At 60.1% G+C, this 21,873-nt stretch overlaps 1 protein-coding gene across 1 annotated transcript in view; it reads left to right on the forward strand.

The window, feature by feature from the left end:
* Positions 1-21,873, forward strand: part of UMODL1 (uromodulin like 1) — a 39,635-nt gene that overhangs the window by 17,442 nt on the left and 320 nt on the right. Inside the window, exons 8-20 of the mRNA XM_040986603.1 lie at positions 498-610; positions 2,303-2,522; positions 3,932-4,069; positions 5,056-5,577; positions 6,417-6,674; positions 8,586-8,698; positions 10,250-10,463; positions 13,834-14,047; positions 14,814-15,057; positions 17,954-18,099; positions 18,674-18,910; positions 19,008-19,167; positions 20,929-21,031. Coding sequence (XP_040842537.1) covers positions 498-610; positions 2,303-2,522; positions 3,932-4,069; positions 5,056-5,577; positions 6,417-6,674; positions 8,586-8,698; positions 10,250-10,463; positions 13,834-14,047; positions 14,814-15,057; positions 17,954-18,099; positions 18,674-18,910; positions 19,008-19,167; positions 20,929-21,031 — 2,682 coding nt within the window. The remainder of the gene's footprint in view (positions 1-497; positions 611-2,302; positions 2,523-3,931; positions 4,070-5,055; positions 5,578-6,416; positions 6,675-8,585; positions 8,699-10,249; positions 10,464-13,833; positions 14,048-14,813; positions 15,058-17,953; positions 18,100-18,673; positions 18,911-19,007; positions 19,168-20,928; positions 21,032-21,873) is intronic.

Raw genomic sequence — 21,873 nt, forward strand, 5'->3', positions numbered from 1 at the left:
GACCTCCCCTTCCAGGCCCACCTGCTGACACCTGCTGTCCAGGGGCCTGAGTCCTCACCACAGCAGCTCTGGGAGTGGGGGGTGCCCTCCTGCCATCGCATTGGCCTTGTCTGAGGCTACTTTGCGGCCAGCTGGGATGCCAGTGCACATGGTGCAGCCGGTGCCTGGGCAGTGCTGGGTACTGACTGTCCATGAGGCTCTAGGCTGAGGCCCGACCGTCTCAGGACACAAGGGTGTTTATCCGCCACCTCCGCGACTGAGATGGGTGCTTCCGAGGGGCTCTCAGGAGAAGCACGCCTGCACGCGTGGGTTGGGGTCAGCATTTCCTTGGCTAACTGCGGGAGAGACAGAGCCCTCTCCTGCCTCCCACTCCCTGCTGAGGGCCGAGCCTCCACTGTTGTCCCTGCGTGTCTGTGCAAACAGGCGACCTTTGCGGCAGAAGCGCCCGTGGCGCATGCTCCCGGGATCCGAGCTCATTCATGTGCTTCTCCTCTCAGAGGCCCAGCTGTTCAGAGTCACCCTGAGGATCGTGGACCGCAACCTGACAGTCGAGCTGCAGGACCCCAGCAGTAGCGAGTACCAGGCCTTCGTCAGCCAGCTGCTGCAGGAGGTACAGGCACCTGCGGTCCGCCCCTTCCCGCAGGTGCCCGGGCCACGCGACTCCCCCACCCCTCGCCCACCATGGCTCTCCCACCCCTCGCCCACCATGGCTTCTGCTCTGAGGGGGCCCCTCGCTCCTCGGTGACATCCTGTCTTTTGGCCATGTGCAACGCTCGGTCGTCCGACCAGACCTTCTGTCTGGGAAATCTATTTCCCGACTTTGGTGTGCCTTCCTGGGATAAGCATTTGCCGGGAACCACAGCCTCTGTTCCTGCCGTTTGGCTAATGGGCAATGCCAATGCGTGGCATAGGACAGCTGAGCCAGGTTCCACGCTCTCTGTCTTCCGACGAATCTGAGACACAGGAATTACATAAAAAGTTTGAGATTGCAACCCTTCTTGCCAACTAGCGCAATAACCATAGTTGACAGAAGACATGGGATTCCTGGGTGAGGCCAAGCACTTTTTTAAAAAAATTATTTATTTGGAAGATAAAGAGAGAGAGAGGAGAGAGAATGAGAGCGAGAAGAGAGAACGGTCTTTTACCCACTGGGTCACTGCCCGGATGTCTATAACAGCTGGGTCTGGCCTAGCTGCAGCCAGGAGCCAGGAGCTTCTTCCCAGTCTCCCACGTGGTGCAGGGGCCCAAGGACTTGGACTGTCCTCTGCTACTTCTTCAGGCCATCAGCAGGGAGCTGGACCAGAAGAGAGCAGCTGGGGCTAGAACTGGCGCCCATATGGGATGCTGGCACCACAGGCAGAGGTTTAACTAACCCCACCACGGTGCCAACCCCAGATACAGGGCTTGTTGTTTAGGGCACAGTCCCAGGAACGTGAGGTGGAGGGTCCAGTGGGCGATATGCACCTGTGGGCCTGGCTCAGTTCATGGAAAAGTGGGATTAAAAGTTGATTTTGATTCAGTCATTTTTAGATGGACTCATTTGTTTGAAAGACAAAGGTCTTGCATGTGCTGACTCACTCTCCAAATGGCTGCGTTACCTGGGTCTAGACCAAGCTGAGATCAGGAGCCAGCAGCTTCTCCCAGGGGTCTCACGTGGGGGCAGAGGCCCGAGGACACAGACCATCCTCTGATGCTTTCCCAGACACATGAACAGGGAGCTGGATTGGACCGGTGCCGCTATGGGATGCCCAGGTCCCAGGCAGCAGCTTGGCCGACAGTGCCTCGATGCCATCGGGAGTGTTTGAAGCCCATGTGTATTTCCATGAGCTTGTTCAAGCATCTCATAACCTAGCGCCCTCGAGAGGCAGGAGATGGAGTTGCTATTTGCCAAGGGCGTTTCCTCCATCTGCCAGCAGGGGTCAGTGCCGAGGGCCTGGGAGTTTCACTTCCTGGACTGCAAGGACTCCCTGCAGGAGGTGTGCTGACCCCAGAGCGCCCGGCTCTGCGTGTTTCCTGTTGGATGCAGCCCAGTGAGGCAAAGAGACCACCCCGAACAGCCACGGGGTCTCCGGGTTCGGTTCTCGCATGAGCACACACGGTGACAGCCCAGGCTTGGGGGGCCCTCTGTCCCTCGAGAAGCCTGGTGGAGAGGGGCTGTGAGCCCGTGGGGGCAGTGGCGCTGTGTCTTTGCAGCCTGTTGATGGCAGAGGGGAGCGGCGACCCCTGTGCCCTGCCCAGTGCCGTGCCCTGGTGACACGACTGGGACACCTGCCCGTCCCACACTCTCCTCTTCCTCGGGCAGGTGGAGAAGTCCTTGCCGCCTGCCGTGTCCGACCTGCGCAGGCGCGGGAAGCTGTGGATACACCTCGTGTCCCTGCAAGCGGGAAGTGTGGTTGCCACGCTGAGACTGACCGTGCAGGACCCCGAGTTCCCACTGCAGGTGTCCACGCTGTCGCCCATGCTGGGGCCGCTGTGGGCCAGCACGGTGTTCCAGATTGACCGGCAGGGAACGCAGGTGCAAGGTACGGGCGGGCCTCTCTCTCCCCACGGGGTCTCCTCCCTCCCCAGGGGTTTAGGCGGCCATCTTTAAAGGGAAATCAAGCGAGACGAGTCTGGTTCTTTGCTGGAACCTGACCCTGGCCTGGGAAACGCCAGGCCCTCGAGTGCTGCTTCCGCTGGAAGAGAGGGCCCCCACTGCACACCCGGCCCCCGCAGGACACGCGGGACTGGGGCCTCCTCCCTTCTGGTGGTGCCCTTGGCCTGGAGGCAGAAGCAATGGGACTTGGGGCCTGACAAGGGGGAGAGGATGGAACATTGTCCACTCTCCCGGTGTTCCATGGCATCTGGTGTGGCCTTGCCTGGGACGCAGGGGGAGCTGGAGGGGCTGCAGCCACAGCCTGGCTGTCCCAGGGCTTGAGCACACACAGGCTCTGGCTGCGAGGGCGGGATCATTTCCTCAGAGCTCAGACACCTGTTGGTCCCCGTTCCCCTCCCAGGCACGCTGCCCGGAGCCCCTGTCCCAGCGGAGAGGTCTGCCTGGCTGGCTCAGGGCTGGGGCCTGGTGCATGGGGTTCTGAGATGGAACCCTCCGTGGTGTGCAGCCCAGCGTGGCCACCCAGGCTCCCCTGGCTCCCCCTCCCTCCTGCTACAGAGCCGTCAGTGTAGACTGTCCCACATCCTAGTTGGATGAGGACTGGGTTATGTCCGCCTGCAGAGTGGGGATGTGCTCAGTTAACACGAAGTCTTTGAGGGACACAAGTCTCCGGGTCCGGCCACCCCGCGGTGGGCTCAGGGTCCCAGTGCACACAGGCATCCTTCCAAGAAACTGGGAAGACGCGCAGGCATGCAGGGTGGGTGAGAGCCACATGACGACAAAGACAAGGTCCTGAGTGATGTGGCCATGAGCCCCCAGGGCCAGGAGGCCGCAGGGAGCCCCCCTGGAGCCTGCCCCTTCCAAGGAAGCACAGCCCTGCTCATGTGGGGTCCCCAGGGCTGCCTCAAGCTGCCCAGTGGGTGCTGATGGGTGCTGATGGGTGACGGCCGCCCCAGGCATGGAAGGTCTCACATGCATAATGGTTGGTCAGGCTGTCCTAGCACCCCAGGCCTCAGGACGCTGTCCAGGCTGCCTGGAGGTGGTGACACACCTTGAGTGTGCCACCCACCTGGCCCCAGTGGGTCCCAGTTGGCACCTGCTGGGCAGTTGCGGCTGGAAGGCAAGGGCACCGGGTCCTGTGACCTCACTGGCCTTGGGCTCATCCATCCTTAGGGATCAGGTTTCCCACACAATGCACAGGGGTGGGAGTAGGGTACAGCCCCTGGCTGGCTGGCCCAGCAGCATGCACAGTGCCCACGCAGCCCTGACCGTGACCTTCTGCCTCCCAGCCTCAGCCCCTGTCCTCTGGTCAGTGTCTCCCTTTCCCACCCACTGCAGACTGGGACGAGTGTGCAGACAGCTCGGAGAATGACTGCTCGCCAGCCGCCCGCTGCATCAACCTCGAAGGATCCTACAGCTGCCAGTGCCGCGTGGCCAGGGATGTCAACCCCAGCCGGTCGGGCCGGGCCTGCGAGGGTGCGTGTCCCTGCCCAGGCCCTGGTGGACACGGCCACTTCCCCACCATGCACGGTGCCAAGGGCCCACGGCAATGCTCGTATTTTAGCTTCTTTTAAAAAGTGGATGAGAGACAGTACCATCATGGGAGCAAATGCATTTAAAGAATTATTATTTAATTATTTGAAAGAGTTACAGAGAGGAGGAGAGAGAGAAAGAGTGAGTGAGCAAGCTTTCATCTCAGCTGGCCAGAGCTGGACATGTCCAAGGTCAAGACCCAGGAGCCTCTTCTGGCTGTCCCCTGGGGCACAGGTCCCAAGGCCCGGGCCGTCCTCTGCTGCTTTTCCAGGCCACCAGCAGGGAGCGGGATGGGAAGTGGAGGCTTTGCTTGCTAGGCCGCAATGTTGGCCCTGATTTCAGTTCTTTTAAAAGCAGACGAGAGACATTAAAATAAAGGCAGTAAAGCACGTAAACCACGACGCAGCCTGCTGCTATCTTCATTCTAGTAGTCACAAATGTGATTTCCTTTTGAATCAAGGCATGAAGACTCCGTATGCTACTGCTCCTCCGTAGACAATATCATGCCCTAGAGGGTGGGATTCTGGGTGGGCTCTGGCCAAAGGCCCAGACCTGCCGTATCTCTGTCCCCAGTGGGGGCTTTTGGGCCGCTGAGCTGAGAAGCTAGGGTTGATTGGCTAGCCAAGTCTACAGTTGATTAGCTGTGTCTGCCCTTGGGCACAGACGGGCACAGAGCGCGGACCGGCCATGCCTCCCTGCTGGGCACAGACGGGCACAGAGCGCAGACCGGCCATGCTTCCCTGCTGGGCACAGATGGGCACAGAACGCAGACCGGCCATGCTTCCCTGCTGGGCACAGATGGGGACAGAGCACGGACCGGCCATGCCTCCCTCCGGGGAGTGTTCTTGTGGAGGGCTAGCTTCTGTGGGCGTGGCTGCACTTCTTGTGCACCAGGCGCCTGTCTGACTGATGGTGGCTGTGTCTTGCAGGGGACATGGGGAGCCCCACGGGAGCTGTGCCATCTGCAGCGGCAGGGGTCACGGCCCCATTGCTGGGCATAGGAACAGCAGCACTCAACGCAGAGAACCTTACCTTGGCATCCAGCCCAAGGCACCTGCAGGATACCCAGACCGCTGGGCCCCCGCCCAGCATCTCAACGCAGCAGCACGAGGAACGGTGGGGCAGCACAGGGCGAGGGGTGGCCGAGGCAGAGCCCAGCACAGCCCCCGGCCTGGGGAGCACTGCCCCCTCCAGGGCTCCCAGCTCAGTTCCCAGTTCCCACCAGGGGGCAACAGCTGACCTGCTGGACACCAATGGACAGTTTCTGGGAGCACTTACCACGAAGCCACCCCCTGAGGACCCCACGGGCCACGTCGTGTGGCACACCACCCTGCCCATGTGGGAGACCCCCCTGAGCCCCACACAGTGGAAGAACGAGGACCCCAGCCTCCCTGGCTCCCCAGCCTTGCCACGGACCCCGACTCTGGCATCTCTGAGGACCCCCACCTGCGGTGAGTACTGGGGAACCCCGCAGTGGGCAGAGGCCTCTCTCCTCTGGGGCATGAGGACACCCAGTGGGCTGGCACTCTGCAGCTGTGCTGGTCTGGGTGGGGAGAGGGTGTGACCCCTCCCCATCTCAGCCCTCTGCTACCACTTCCTGAGCTCCCGGTGTGCAGGAGTGCAGAGGAGCCCTGGGGGACCCTGTGTGGGACCAGCCTCAGCAGCAGCAACCCTGGCTATTGGGCACCCCAGTTATCCCGTACCACAATTATGCTGCATATCCAGCTGGGCTGAGCTCTGGTCCAGCGCCACCCCCAGTGGGGCACTGCACTCAATGGGGACACACTCCAGCCTGGTCCACCTCCTTCCTCTCCCCACCAGATCCTGTCATGTACAGAAGTGTGGCTGTCCCCAAACCCCCGGGTGACACGCAGGAGACTCAGGGCAGGAAACAGCCCGGGCCATGGCCGCCCTACAGAGGTGTCTGTCGTGAGCTCACGGCACTGGCTGGCCTTGATCAGTGCCCAGACTTGGCTGCTGCCCAGCAGAAGCCAGCCTCTGTTTGACCTCCCGTGGCCCCCAGGACATCCCTGTATGCACACACAGCTCTATCCCCTCCGTGTGTCCCACCAGGGTGGGAGCTGGGCAGCCCTGATGACAAGGGACCCAGAGCCTGCTTCCTCATTGTCGGGGTCCAGAGGGCTCAGGACCTACCCCCTGAAGCCATTCCCCCAAATCCCTGGGGCGTGCAGGTGCATCCCAGGGCGACTGCTGTCCGACTCCCAGCCTGAACCAGGCTCCCCTGCGGCGGCTCACTGACGGTGGTCTCCATTTGGTGTTCTGCTCGCAGCTCCTGTCCTCATTGAGCGGGTCACCGTCTCCAACGTGACCAGCTCTGGCTTCCACCTGGCATGGGTGGCGAGTCTCGCTCTGCGCCCCACCTTCCAGCTCACCCTGAGCCCTGCGCCGAGCTCCACTGTGGGTCTAGAGACCCAGGACACGCGTGTGGTGTTGTCGGGGCTGCAGCCAGGCGTCCTGCATCTGGTGGAGCTGGTGGCCAAAGCATGTGGGAAGGAAGGTGCCCCAGCACACCTCAAAGTGAGGACAGGTAATGGCTTTGGAGCGTGCCTTCCTCTGCCCAGGAGGACAGGAAGAGGAAGAGGGGAGGAGGGAAAAGGAGGAGAGAGGGGGGAGGAGGAGGGAGAGAAGAAGGAGGGAGGGAAGGAGAGGGGGAGGAGGGAGAGGAAGAAAGGGAGAGGAGGAGGAGGACTTCGCGCTGGCAGAGGTTTCAGAGGACTGATTTACCCAGGAGCCCTGGGGTTCCATTTTCTCCTCCGCATTGGTGTGTCTGCTCATTTTGCTAGCTGGACACAGGCTGGCCGGAGACTGCTTTCAGGGTAAGCTGGGCAGGCTGCGGGCCGGGCTGGGGTGTCCCAGAGCAGCCCACTGCCTGCCCAGAGCACGGGGAGAACTGAGGAGAACTTTTGCAGTGTTCATCTGTTGAGCTGTGCCCCTCTTGCCTTGCTCGGTGGACTTGGCCTTCAGGAAGGGCAGTGGAGACCTGCGAGTGACTGTCCTGAGCCCGGGTCCCCACAGTAGGGGCTGAGATTGGATGGAGGCACCGCGAGTTCACAGTCAACTTTGTCCCTGCTGATGTAGATTCAGATAAAATTCCTCTCTTCTCCCTGTTACCTGAGGCAGTTGCAATTTCAAAAATTTTCATTGCTTATTTTCGTGGAATTTGAATGAGAGAGAGAGGCAGAGATCCAACTGCCGGTTCCTTTCCTAACTGTACCAGATGGGGTCAAGCCAGGCCAAAGCCAGGAGGCCAGAAACCCATCCTAGCTCCCTGTCCAGATAGTGGGGGGAGAGGGCGCCCAGGTGCCTGAGCCTCCACCAGCAGGTGCACCTGCTGCCCGCCAGGGTGCACCTTAGCAGGAAGCTAGAAGTGGGGGTGGGGGGAGCTGGGACTTGAACTCAGTGTGTCCTGTGTTTCCTGGGCCACTTCCTTACCCGTGTCCCCCGAAGACCCAAGGTTGTACAAGGTTTGCAGGCAAGTCCTCACCCCTCAGGTTGCTTCCCAAGCACTGAGAGGGGGACTGCATTCTTGGGGGAGCCTGAAGGTGACCTCCTGGGGTGCAGCAAGATCTTTGGGGTTCTGTCGCTGTCCTTTGATGTGCTAAGGGGCCTCTGCTTGGGAGATTAGACCCAAGTCCTTGTGACCCTGCTGGCTCAGGCTCATGGTGAGCTGGAGGAGGGGCAGTGGGTGGCACTGGCTGGTCAGACAGGCCAGCCGTGGGACTGAGAGCAGAGCTCGCCATGCCAGCTGTTGTGACTCGGCTCGGAGACAGCAACATGTGGGGCTGGATGGCTCAGTGGTTTGTCTCCAACCTGAGCAAGGAACTCTTGGCAGTAGTGGCGGTGGGATGGGGGGCAGGCTGTAAGCTCCTCACCCATGTCTTTCTCTGTCGCTGCCCACATAACCCTTGGCACATGACAGGTACTGCAGGAATGTCTGGTGGAGGCAGGACTGGCAGGGGGCACAGGCAACCACATGCTGGAGCCGGGCTGCTATGGGGCTGGGATTCCAGGCTGTGCATCCCATGTGGTCCCAGAAAGCTCATGTGGGGAAAAGATTCAGCCAGAGGAAGCTAGAGCAGGGACGGCCCAGCGGAGGGGCATCCTGGGTGGCCAGGGACAACTGGCTCACCTCTCAGGCCCTGGCATTGGCAGGCGACGGTGCCTTCCTAGGCCAATTGGAGTTGTTTTGACTTGCTGTGAAGTTGCTGGAACCCTGTGTACAGAAGACGGCATCAAGGTGGGGGAGGGGAAGATGGGGAGCTGGTTCTGCAGCCCCTGGAAGGTTCTCCCTCTGTGCCCACACTCCCCCTTCAGGGCAGCAGGTCCAGATCCTCCTTCCTGGGCTCAGGCCAGCCTTGGCTTGTCATTCGCCCTGGGCGAGGAGGCTGCACGGGGCATTCTGCTGCCCTCAGCCATGTGCCCACGCCTGTTCCCGCAGAGGCCAGGAAACTCGGCGGCCAGGTGAGGCTCGCCAACGTCTCATTCTCCGAGTCGCTGCGCAACACCAGCAGCCGTGAGCACCGCGAGTTCCTGCAGCTCTTCCTCAAGGCGGTGAGTGTCCTGCTGCAGGTAACGGCAGGTGGAGTCCAAGGCCCAGGAATCGGCCCCACGGGCCCCTGGGCTGTGTGCTGGAGGAGGCGGGGAGGTCCCCAGGCTCCTGGCTTGCCAAGGGGGAGGCGCATCAGCAGGAAGGACCCATCTTTTCTGTCCTGTGTTATACCGCTTCTGCCCGCAGTGGGGTCCTGGGGACACACAGCCCCCACCTCCTGCTTAAAAAAAATCTTGAAAAAATTGAGATATATTTCACATACCGTAAAAACGTACTTTTAAATTTTGTAAGATTTAATCATTCTCATGTGAAAGAAAGATTGTATAGAGACAGATATCTATATATATAGATAGAGAGAGAGAGAGATCTTCTGTCTGCTGGATCACTCCCCAAATGGCTGTGATGGCTGGGTGGATCTGAAGTCAGGAGCCAGGGGCTTCTTCCAGGTCTCTAGCGTGGGTACAGGGTGCCAAGGACTTGGACCCTCCTCTGCTGCTTTTCCAGGCCACAAGCAGCATGATGGATTGGAAATGGAACAGTTGGTTCCATTTGAACAGTTGAACCAGTGCTGGTATGGGATGCCGGCACTGCGGGCTGAGGATTAGCCTGTTCAGCCACTGTGCTGGCCCTGAGTGCACAGCAGAGGTTAGATTATCTTGCACAATCGTGCAATGACCATGGATCGCCACCCTTTTGAAAGGAAACCCTGTGGCTGAGAGGTTGCTGGTCACCCCTCCTGGGCCCAGGCTTGATATCCGTCTCTGCGGGCGAAGCTGAGACGCACAGGGTCATGCCACGCGTGACAGCCTGCCTGGCTGCTCTCGCTCAGCGTGGTCTCAAGCCCCGTCCACCTGCAGTGTTCCGGCTGAATGGCACCACTCCACTGCACGGAGACCCCATGTGATCCCGCGTTTCCTATTGTTTCCTGCCACCTAGAGGCAGGCTGCGATACTGCAGAACTCGACATCGCCTCCTAGGGGCAGAGTGTGATAATGACGAGCTTTGCAGTGCCCCCTAGAGGGAGGGTGTAATACTGCAATGACACTGCAGTGTTGCCGGCCAGGGACGGCCCCTGCCTCCCGCAGCCGTCTGGTGCTGGCCCTGGGATCTTGGCTGTCAGCTGTCTAGGGGTCCCCAGTTCCCAGCCCAGCACGTGCATACAGGAGATGTTGGGGGTTTGATTGAAAGAGGTGGCAGCAGACATGATGAGGCCGATCAAAGCCAGCCAGGGCTCTCTCTGGGTCCACAACCATTGTTGGGTGACAATGGACTTGTCCCTTGGATCCCTCAGACACTGGGGAACATGACGCTGACTCCTGGGTCCTGGGTTGCCCTCCCAGCTGTTCTCTGGGAGGTCACGGCCCTGCAGGAGCTTAGCATGACAGCCTGTTTCATCTGGCCTTTCTGGGCTGGCATGGGATAGCATGGTGTGCCATCTTCTCAGTGAGGGCCAGGCCTGCCGCGGGACAGCGTCTCACCAGAGGCCGCCCTTTGGCAGGTCCCCATGCCCTGGGCTGCAGGTGGCTCTGCTCACAAGTGGCATTTCTCTGAAGGTGCGGGGTTCCTTGCCAACTGAGCTGTGCCAGCAGCTGGACACCGGCGGGGTCAGGCTGGAGGTGACCCGTATCACCAACGGCAGTGTCATGGTGGAGTTCCACGTGCTGATCATTGCCGACGTGGACGTGGGGGAGGTGTCTGCTGCGTTCCTGGCTGCCCTGCAGAACATGACCGTGCTGGAGGTGGTCCCCAGCGACACCTTCCTGCAGGGTACGTGGGGGCAGGGTCCCGAGGGGAGGGGAGACAGTGGACACCCCAAGGTGCCTCTCGGGGCCTCCCTGCGTATGAGTTGGATAAGACAGGATCCTCTTTCATTTCTCACTGTGATTGGGAACTTTCTCTCGAGGCTCCAGATGGCAGGCAGTCTGGAAGCTCCCCAGGGCGCTGTCCCAGTCCTACCCTTGCACTTGCCCCAGGGCTGAGGGGTGCTGGGTCACTCCCTGTACAGCCCCCTCTTCCCCCTAGGTTCTGAGAAGAATCATTGAGAGGTGGGGTCAGTGCCATGGTGCAGCCAGCTGGTCCTCTGCCCTGTGGCACTGGTTTCCCATATGGGCACCAGTTTGTGTCCCGGCTGCCCCGCTTCCCACCCAGCTCCCTGCCTGTGGCCTGGGAAAGCAGTGGGGGACAGCCCAAAGGCTTGGGACCCTGCATTTGTGTAGGAGACCCGGAAGAGCTCCTGGCTCCTGGCTCGGCTGGGCGCAGCTCCGGCTGTCATGCTTATTTGGGGAGTGAACTAGCAGGTGATGGAAGACCTTTCTCTTTGTGTCTCTCCTTCCCTTTCCGAAAAAAAAAAATTCTTTCAAATAAAAGCAAATCTATCTTTAAAAATAACTGAGAGGTAAGACAGCGAAGAAGGCAGCGCAGCTTCTTGTCTCACCTCACATCAGAAAACAGATATTAACCCATCAGTGACAAGTGTGAAGGGGGGGCGGGAGACTGGGGACTGTATACAGTCGCAGACGTCGAGATCCGTAAGCATATGTAGATTTCCTGTTTCACCCCCAACCGTCCAGGTGTCCTTACGGGGCAAGCAAAACTCCCCAGTAGTCTCCATGACTTGTCGGAGGCTTAATGTTCTAAAGTTACAGCAAGCCCGTAGAAACAGATGATGAATGCTGAGACCTGAGAACTACGTGCGAGAGCCTGTGCCACAAATGGCCGCCTCTGCTGGGCCCCCTGCGTTGGCAAGCTGCTCGCTTGGTTCATCCAGGCGCATGACAACTGCTGTCAAAAGTCCTGGCCCCAGGGGCGGGGCATGCACCTGTTGGAGGGGCGGGGCTGGTCTCCACCCGGCAGTGCATTTGGCAGCAGGTGGCCTCAGCTGGACCCATGCTCACCCACGGGACTGCTGCCTAGAGCTTCTGAGACGTCAGGGACCAGGTCTCAGTGTGACGTCAAAGCCAAGGGCCTGGAGGACCTGACGGTCCCGAGGCAGGAGGGGTGCCAGACGGTGCTTGGTCCGCGCCAAGGACTGTTGTCAATTAGAACAAGAGAGGTATCTGCTTTCTTTTCAGATTTATTTATTTATTGAAGGGCAGAGCAGTAGGAGGGAGAGAGAGGGAGAGAGAAAGAGAGAGAGTTTCCATCCACTGGTTCACTCCCCATACAGTTGCAGTGGCCAGGACCGGATCAGGCAGGAGCCAGGAACCCCTGCGTTTCCCACGTGGTGCAGGCGCAAGCACCAGGACACCCTCTGCCGCTTTCCCAGGTGCATTAGCAGGAGCTGGATCGGAAGTGGGACAGCCGGGACTCTCACCAGGTCCTTGATCTGGCTTAACCTGCCGTGCACAATGTGGGCCCCAAGCAGACTTCTGAGCTGGAAGGGTGTTGGTTCAACTGGATGAGGAACGTGGCCACTGCCATCCTGGCTACAGTGTGGTCTGTACAGGCCAGGGGACCCAAAGACCCCTGGGCATGGGACCAAAATCTTTCAGATTCTGGAATACTGGCAAATATCTAATGGGCTACTTTGGTGACAGCACCCAAGTTTTTTTTTTTAAGAGTCATTATTTTTATTGGAAAAACACATTTACAGAGAGAAGGAGAGAGAGAAAGATCTTCCATCTGTTTGGTCTACTCCCTAAATGGCCACAGCAGCCAGAGCTAAATTGGAAGCCAGGAGCTTCTTCCAGGTCTCCCACATGGGTGCAGGGTCCCAAGGCTTTGGGCCGTCCTCTGCTGCTTTCCCAGGCCACAGGCAGGGAGCTGGATGGGAAGTGGAGCAGCTGGGATGAACCTGTGCCCCTATGGGATGCCGGCACTGGAGGTGGAGGATTAGTCAGCTGAGCCATTGCGCCGGCCCCACATGCTGTCTTGCATGTCTGCTGTTACAGAGGCTTCCGGAAGGCCCCATGCAGGGAGCTGAGTCAGGAGTTGGACCCAGGCACTGTGCCACGTGACATGGGCTGGCTTAACTGCCCCCTCAACCTGCGTTTTATTTTAAAAATAGTGATTAATGGATGAACAAGTTAGTGCTCCAGGGAGACACACATCGCGGCGAGAGGGAAGGTCTCCACCCGCTGGCTCACTCTGCAGTCGGCTTCAGTGTCCGGGGCTGGGCCACACCGAAGCCTGGAGCTTTCTCTGGTTCTCTCACATCGGTGCCAGGGCCCAAGTGATCGGGCCCTCCGCTGGTGTCTCCCCAGGCACACTAACAGCTGGACTGGGAGCAGAGCAGCCAGGGCATGAACTGGTGCCCATATGGCAGACTGGCATTCCTGGTGGTAGCTTTTCTGCCACCCCACAGTGCCAGTCCCTCGAGCACCAGCCGGCAATTCTGTGCTGGGCTTTCCTGGTTTGACCCGCTTCCAGCAGTCTGTGCCGCTCTTGGTCCTGGATGCAGACAGGGGCAGTGACCAAGGGCCTCTTCCAACTTACCAGGGGTGGGTGCGGGCCCCTCCTGTCTGCTGGCCGCCTCAGGGGGGATGGGGGGACACTCCACCCTGGGCCCAGGCTCCTTCTGGATCAGCCCCTGCAGACACATGTCCTTTGTGTCCCCAGAGCTGCACTGGCTCCTGTGCTATACCCCCCGCTGGGAGAAACAGCCCCACAAGGCTGTGTGAGGGCACCCTGGCCCTGCTCTCTGCTGGAGCCCCTGGGCCACGTGGGGTGATGGATACCCAGGGTCCACGGTGCTGCTCTCTGCTGGCAGCCCCTGGGCCGCGTGGGAGCTGTGGTACTCCGGGCCCACAGCGCTGCTCTCTGCTGGCAGCCCCTGGGCCACGTGGGAGCTGTGATACTCAGGGCCCACGGCGCTGCTCTCTGCTGGCAGCCCCTGGGCCGCGTGGGAGCTGTGATACTCAGGGCCCACGGCGCTGCTCTCTGCTGGCAGCCCCTGGGCCGCGTGGGAGCTGTGATACTCAGGGCCCACGGCGCTGCTCTCTGCTGGCAGCCCCTGGGCCGCGTGGGAGCTGTGATACTCAGGGCCCACGGCGCTGCTCTCTGCTGGCAGCCCCTGGGCCACGTGGGAGCTGTGATACTCAGGGCCCACGGCGCTGCTCTCTGCTGGCAGCCCCTGGGCCGCGTGGGAACTGTGGTACTCCGGGCCCACGGCACTGTTTTGTGTCCCGATATCCCACAGATTATGACGAGTGTGCAGCAGGCGAGGATGACTGTGCACCCGGGACCACCTGCAGGAACACCCTCGGCTCCTTCTCCTGCGACTGCGAGGAAGAACTCGACTTCCCCATAGAATATTCTGGAAGATCCTGTGAAGGTGGAGTGCTCTATTCCTTCTTCCACGATCCTGCCCCACAGCGTCTTCTCTCAGGACACTCGTTCACGAAGGCCTGCTTGTCCCAGTGAGGTCCTAGGCAGCTGTCCTGTGTGCACGCGTGTGCGTATGTGTGAATGTTGCACCACACGCGTGTGTTTGTATGCATGTGTGTTTTTCCCTTCCCGTCCCTTCACTCATGCACCGCTCCAGGCACTCCTGGGGTTCACTTGCCCCAGGCGTGTGCACTGGGACGCTCCTGGCTGCCTGGCCGACGTGCAGTGTGCGTGACCAACCCCAGAGGCAGCACTTCTCAGCCCTCCGTGTGTTCCCTGCTCTCCTCATGTGCTCGGCCTCCGGGTTTAGCAACCCTTAGCTCCTGGGAGAGCTGGAGTCCAGAGATGGGCTGGGGCCACCTCTGAGGACATTCAGCCTCAGGCTGGAAACAGGAGGTACAGGGGAGGCGAAGCTATTCCTGTCCAATGAGTGTGGTTAGGGAGGACTTCCTGGAGGAGGTGTCTTGGAGCAGCTGACAGGGGAAGGCTGAGGTGGCCCCTGGCAGAGTGGGCAGGCGCACCATGAAAACAGGGCTGGTGAAGGTGGGCAGGGCGCATGCTGGACATTAGACGCCCACAGGAGACAGGAGTAGGCCAAGATGTGGAGCAGCGAGGTGTGGAGCAGCGAGGCCTGGGCTGGCAGAAACACGCACAGGTGCAAGCGTGCAGCCATGGTCCCCGCACTGTGCAATCCTGCAGGTGCAGCCGCCACAGGCCCCAGAGCACAGACCCACATTCCTTCCTCCTGTGCCTTGCAGGTGACTCCCCTGACAGCACTGTCCCAGCCCCCAGCCCTGGGGCAAGCAGCCCTGCACCCTCAGGCCCGTCCCCTCGGCTGACACTGAGCAGCGCCGTCAGGGTGCTGTGCGAGATGGAGAAGGTGGTCGTGGCCGTGCAGAAGCAGTTCCTGCGGCAGGAGGCCGTCCCCGAGTCGTCCCTCTACCTGGGCCAGCCCGCCTGCAATGTGAGCCACAGCAACAGCAGCCACGTGCTCCTGGTGGCCGGCTGGGGCGAGTGCGGGACCCTCGTGCAGAGTGTAAGGCCTGGGCCCAGAGAGGGGGCGCCTATGGGAGGGGTGGGATCTGCACCCCCAGGGCTCTGGTCCCAACAGGGACACAGGGAAGCCAAGGGCTTGGGGCAGCTTCAGAGTCAGGGGTGAGCGGCCCCGTGAGGGTTGGAGGAGCAGGGGGAGTGGACGACAGGAAAGACGGGAGTTGTGTATGTGTCTAGGTTTGTGTGTGCGCACATGTGTGTCCAAGCAGTACACACATGTGAGTGTGCGCACAGTGTGACCACGTGCATGTGTGTGTGGTTGTGCTTGTGTGCCACCGTGAGGGGATTCAAGGGTACACATACTGCATGCTTGCATCATGTGACCGTGGGGAACACACGTGAATGCATGTGTACATCTGTGTGAACACTGTGTGAGAGTGTGTGTGAGTGTGTGAGTGTGAGAGTGTGTGAGAGTGTGACAGAATGTGAGAGTGTGAGTGTGTGAGAGTGTGTGTGAGAGAATGTGTGAGAGTGTGTGTTAGAGTGTGTGAGTGTGTGAGAGAGTGAGAGTGTGTGAGTGTGTGTGTGAGAGTGAGTGTGTGTGCGAGAGTGTGTGAGAGTGTGTGAGTGTGTGTGTGAGAGTGTGTGAGAGTGAGAGTGTGTGAGAGTGTGTGTGAGAGAGTGTGTGAGAGAATGTGAGAGTTGTGAGTGTGTGAGTGTGTGAGTGTGAGAGTGTGTGAGTGTGTGTGAGGGTGAGAGTTGTGAGTGTGTGAGAGTGTGTGAGTGTGTGAGAGTGTGTGTGAGAGAGTGTGTGAGAGAATGTGAGAGTTGTGAGTGTGTGAGTGTGTGTGAGCGTGTGAGAGTGTGAGTGTGTGTGAGAGAGTGTGTGAGAGAATGTGAGAGTTGTGAGTGTGTGAGAGTGTGTGAGTGTGTGAGAGTGTGTGAGAGAGTGTGAGAGAGTGAGAGTGTGTGAGAGAGTGAGAGTGTGTGAGTGTGTGAGTGTGTGAGAGAGTGAGAGTGTGTGAGAGAGTGTGTGAGAGAATGTGAGAGTTGTGAGTGTGTGAGTGTGTGTGAGCGTGTGAGAGTGTGAGTGTGTGTGAGAGAGTGTGAGAGTGAGAGTGTGTGAGTGTGTGAGAGTGTGTGTGTGAGTGTGAGAGTGTGTGAGTGTGAGAGTGTGTGAGAGTATGTGAGTGTGTTTGAGTGTGAGAGTGAGTGTGAGAGTCTTGTTAACGTGTGAGTGTAAGAGAGTGTGTGAGAGTGTGTGTGAGAGTGTGTGAGTGTGAGAGTGTGTGAGTGTGAGTGTGTGAGAGTGAGTGTGTGTGAGAGAGCGTGAGAGTGTGTGTGAGAGTCTTGTTAATGTGTGTGTGCTGTGTGTGCACGTGTGTATGAGGTATGTACAGTGTACAGATTGCTTAAGGTGTGTGAGAAAGGCAGGTGTAAGCATGGAGCAGCTGTGAGGGTGTCCCAGTGTGCACGTGTGTGCATGCATAAGGAATGTGTGTACGTGTGTGTATGGGACTCGTGGGGGAGTGTGTAAGGGGTGTGCATGTGTATAGGAAGGGTTTGTTAGGGACGCATGCATGTGTGTAAGGTGTGTAGGGCACGTGTGTACGATGTATAAGGTATGTAAAGGGTATGTGTATAAGGCATGTAGTTGGCGTGTAATGCATGTGTGTGAGCTGTGTATGGTATGTAAGGTACACGTGTGTGTGTGGAAGTGTTCATCAGAGCCCCCCAGGGAGGCCTGTGGTGGTGTCCCCAGTTCCCTTGCGGGCTCTGGGGGCCTGGGGCCGGGGTGGGGCTGGTAGGAGCCCCGCTGGATTGGGGCTGCATGATGGGGCAGCCTGTGTGGGGTCCACTGGGCAGGCTGGGGGTGCAGCACCCTTGCGGGCTGTGGGTATGGGCCCCAGGCTTTGCCGCTTGTCTGCCTGTGTCCCTGTCACCAAGCCCTGCAGGGACAGGCAGCGCCTAGGGGCCAGTCCTGGGGTGCAGGATGAGGCCTGCAGGTACAGCCGGGGGTGGGGGGACGGAAGGCTGACAAGCGAGCTCAGCGTGGTCCCTGTGGTTCAGGCTTTTCAAGAGGGGGCATGGGGAGGGGTTGTGTGCCCCAGTACCCCATGGGCATGCGTGAGCCATGTGATCCGTGTGCAGACATGATGGCATCCTAGACCCCAGGGCACCTGGACCTGTTCTACCAATGGCATTTAGGGCAGATACCTGGAGGTCCAGCTTGTTCCCGTGCCCTGTGGCCCAGCAGATTCTGAGGCTGGGGCAGAGCCGGTGGGCTCCTATGTGACAGGCCCACTGCCCCGGGGAGCCCACTGCCTGCTCAGAGGGGCCCTGGAGTGGCAGAAGCAACCCCCACATCTGCCGTGACCGCGTCCTTCCCTGCCTCACTGTGAACCCTCAAAGCCACACGGCTTAAGAGGCACCTTGGAGGTTCTGCTTCCCGCCGGCTAGGGCTGCCCAGGCATGGGGTGAGTGGCAGCTTAGGCCCCAGGGACAGCGTGGAGGACATGCAGGCTGCAGTAGCGGCATCTGAACAGCCTGCAGGGTGGTCCTGGGCATCCCGGTCTGAGGGACAGGTGACATGAGTGACACAATAGCCATGCAAGCTGTGTCCTGCTGCCCGAATCCCGGGACTCTGCGACCTTCCTCACATACAGAGCTGCCTTGTCTCAGTTTCCCAGCCAGGTGCCCTGGGGCAGTGCCACGGTGGGGGGTGGGGTGGTGGCAGGTGCAGTGCCCAGGTGGACAGCAGGTGTCCAGCCCTCCGCTGCCTGTGACGGTGAGCGCCGCGGTGGATCCTTGGGGTGTGTTCACATCGGAGGGGCAGGTAAAGGAGGGCAGCTGCCTCCGCACCCCCCATGACGCCCAGAGCGGGGTCCCCAGCGGGATCAGGGGGCCTCAGGCTCACAACCCCGCCTGTGTGTGTTCAGAACAAAACAGACACGGTGGTGAGGACCACACTGAGGAGTGACCTGTCCCCCGACGGCGTCATCCGGCACCTCAGAATCCTCAGCCCCATCCACTGCGCCTTCCGCAACCACCTGCTCACGTCCTCAGGGTACACGCCGGAGTGGGGGTGAGCAGGGGCATCGGCCCACCCGGGACCCTTCTTGGGAACAAATAGGCGGATGCCGAGAGGGGCCTGGTGAGCGGCCGCCAGCTTCCCCCTTGCTGCTCTGGGTGGGGTGTCTCCAGTAGCTGGCAGGAGGCCCTGGCCCCGGGGGGCTGCTGCAACCCACCCCCCACTCCTCCAGCGACCTGACCAGGGTCTCCTGGGCTTTCCTCTTCTTCCATAAACTCCTCCCAACGCCTGTCTTTACATCTCCCCCTGAAGGAGTGAGGGCTGGCTCTTCCCTCTGCCGGCCCTCTCTTAGGCGAGAGACAAAGAGATCCTCCATCTGTTGGTTCACTGCCCAAATGGCCGCACTAGCCAAGGTTAGGCCAGACCGAAGCCAGGAGCCAAGGACTTCTTCTGGGTCTCCCATGTGGGATGCAGGGTCCCAGGCACTGGGCCGTCCTCCACTGCTTTCCCAGGAGCATCGGCAGGATGGGAAGTGGAGCAATGAAAGAGGCAGCAGTGCTGGCCTCTGGTGTCCTCGTTCTAGGGGCTCGCGTGGGCGAGGCTCCTAAGGGCTGCCCACCCGCCCCAGGGTTTACACTGTCATCGAAGATCTCCACGGCGCGGGGAGCTTTGTCACCGAGATGCAGCTGTTCGTTGGGGAGTCCCCCATCCCCCAGAACCACAGCGTGTCTGCCAGCGATGATGTGAAGATCGAGGTGGGGCTTTTCACCCACAAGGGCAACCTCAAGGTGGTGCTGACCGAGTGCTGGGCCACCCCGTCCAGCAACGCCCAGGACCCGGTCACCTTTGGGTTTATCAACAACAGGTGAGGGTGGGCCACAGGGCTTCGGGGCAGAGGGGTTCAGACTGGGTTCTGGGGGCTGCCGGTGCAAGTGCGGGGGATGCACCCTCCCTGCCCCCAGCTGCCCGGTGCCCAACACCTACACCCGCGTCATTGAGAACGGCGACTCGCACAAGGCGCAGTTCAAGCTGAGGATCTTCTCCTTCATCAACACCTCACTCGTCTACCTGCACTGCCAGCTGCGTGTGTGCCTGGAGGCGCCCGGAGCCTCGTGCAAGATCGTGAGTGCCCGGCTGGTGGACGCTGCCCTCCCCGTCCCCGCTGTCGCTTTAGCCTCAGAGCCTAGGGCCCGGTGGCTGCCGGGCCTGCAGACTTAGTGTCAGAGCCACGCGTATCCGTGTGTGTGCGGCCTGTGGAAGCTGGGGCAGGGGCCCTTGGCAGTCACCATGGACTCTAGCAGCGCTTCCTGAGGTTGCCTTGGTGAGGGGGTGTACTGCGGTACAACACGGCCCTGTCCAGCTGCCGTCCGGCCCCCATGCCTCCGCGTGCCTGACAGCCGCCTGAGGTGTCATTAGGTGACTGCGAGTTCATGGAGACGTCACAGGGTACTTGGAGAGCCCCTAGACGGCGTGGACTTGACACTAACCCCAGAAGGGTCTGGTGCTTTGGGGTGCTGGCCGAGCCCCCCAACAGCTGTCCCCAGTAAGCTTGCCCCTATGAGGAGCAGGATGAGAAGGAGGAAGAGGAGGAAGAGGAGGTGGAGGAAGAGGAGGTGTCCTCTGTTGCATGGTGCCAAATCGCGCCGTGCAGCAAGCGTGTGGGTCACCACTAGCCATTCCTTACTGCTGCCACGGGCCGGGCATGCTGTGTGAGTGGGCACATTGCCCCTTTCCATGGCTGACAGTTCCGTAGGTTTGCTCATGGCAATGCCAGCACACACACACATACACGCCTACATGCACACCTGTACACATACATGAAGAAAATGTCACGTGGACGTCACTAGGTGTCCCACAGCCCTTCTCCATGGGGATCCACTGTGTGAGTGGCCTGGCGGTCAGCTGTGTGTCTGAGGCCTCCAGGTCCCTGGCTCTCTACGAGAAAGAGGCGCTGGCCCCTGAGCTGGCTGGCCCAGGACCCTGCTTGTGGCTCCCCCGAGCTCAGCCTCCACGGAGGCGGGTTGAACTTGTCGCCTTTCCCACTCAGAGCTGATGAGCTTGCCCCATCCCATCAGAGCTTGGGGGTGGGGGGACCCCGACCGCTCCCGGGAGCAGGTGGTTCTGCCCTACCGTGTGTGACCTCGGCAGCTCTCTCCGAGTGCCCTTAGGATGGGGGTTGTGCCAAGAGGGTGTCCCGGGGGTGGGGAAGATCTGTTTCAGCCCTCTCCCAGCTCCAAATGACAAGATCACAAACAGCTGGAGGACCAAGCCAGGCAGCCTTTCAAAAATTAGTATTTGATAGACGCTAGCTAAGTTGATCTCCCAGCCACTGGTTTGCTCCCCAAATGTCTGAGGCAGCCGTGGCTGGGTTGGGCCAAAGCTGGCAGGCAGGACCTCGGTCTAGGTCTCTCCTGTGGGTGGCTGAACCCGGATGCTGGAGCCATCACCACCGCTGCCCCCAGGGTCTGCATTAGCAGGAAGAGGGCATTAGAAACAGGAGCTTGGAATTGAACCTGGGAACTCCAGGATGGAGACAGTCTTTGTGTCCGCTGGGGCACATGTCTGTCGTCATGTGCTTATCATGTGAAGGCTGTGGGGAGCAGACAAAGGCCATGACCTTGGAGAAAGCGGGGAGACTGTGAGGGCAGGAGGGGCCTCACAGGGGGCAGGTGCCAGGAACCCGGGGCGTGCAAGGGGCGTCCTCCACCTTTGTGCTTCTGCACTCGCCCTCTCCTTTGGCCTTGCTAGTGCCCCCGGCTCCCTGGGGCCCCCACCTGGGGCAGGATCACCTGCCACCCGGCTCTGCTGCCGTGGGACAGAATGGCCTGAGCCGGACGCCTGGGCCAGTGCACTCACTTCTGGCTTCTCTCCTGGGTCCCACAGAACTGCAATGACCTCCGTGTGCTGAGGAGCGGTGAGACCTCTGCAATGCACCAGACGTCCTGGGGGCCCCTCGTTCGCTCCACAGGTGAGCCCCATTTCAGCGGCAGTTGGAACACCCAAGGTTGTGCCTTTGGAGTGAGAAACTGTTGAGACTTTTCTGCAAGGCTCCCCATGCAGAATGTTCCAGGCTTGCCAGGCTGCACAGCCCCGTCAGCAGAGGTCTGTCAGCCCCAAGCTAGGGACAAGAAGATCTGGGCTCTGCGAGGCCCAGGCCGAGGTTTCCTAGAGCCAGTCAGGGAACTTGGCTGCACGGGTTGGGGGTCCATGGGGCAGGTAATGATGGGGAAGGTTCTATTCCTGCTGTGTGTGCTTGGGAGCGTGTGTTTGTATGACCAGAACAGGTGTCTGGCTGCTTCGCCTGCTGGTGGGATGAGTTCATCTATTGCACAGACCAGTTGTTCACCTGCCAGGCCACATCCATCTCTAGCTCCCACAAGGGACGGGGCTGTGCACCCAGGCCACATCCATCTCTAGCTCCCACAAGGGACGGGGCTGTGCACCCAGGCCACATCCATCTCTAGCTCCCACAAGGGACGGGGCTGTGCACCCAGGCCACATCCATCTCTAGCTCCCACAAGGGACGGGGCTGTGCACCCAGGCCACATCCATCTCTAGCTCCCACAAGGGACGGGGCTGTGCATGCACGCCTGTGTGTGTAGTGGCTGAGGTTGCCAACTTTTGGGGTGCACAGCCTTTTGAGTCTATGAGGGGTCCATGTGGGTTCAGCCCAGGCCTCTGTGCTGGAATCTGGCATGACCCCTCCCTCTCAGCACCCCCCTTCCACATTCTTTCTCCAAACTACCCCAGACATGAGGCTGGCTGAGATACCCCAGCTCTTGGGCCCCTGCTGCGTCTCCTTGGGAATGCACAAGGTCATGGTCTCCT

This window comes from Ochotona curzoniae, unplaced genomic scaffold (assembly GCF_017591425.1).
Source record: "Ochotona curzoniae isolate NIBS_2020 unplaced genomic scaffold, NIBS_Ocur_1.0 contig_4516, whole genome shotgun sequence".
Taxonomy (NCBI): Eukaryota; Metazoa; Chordata; class Mammalia; order Lagomorpha; family Ochotonidae; genus Ochotona; species Ochotona curzoniae.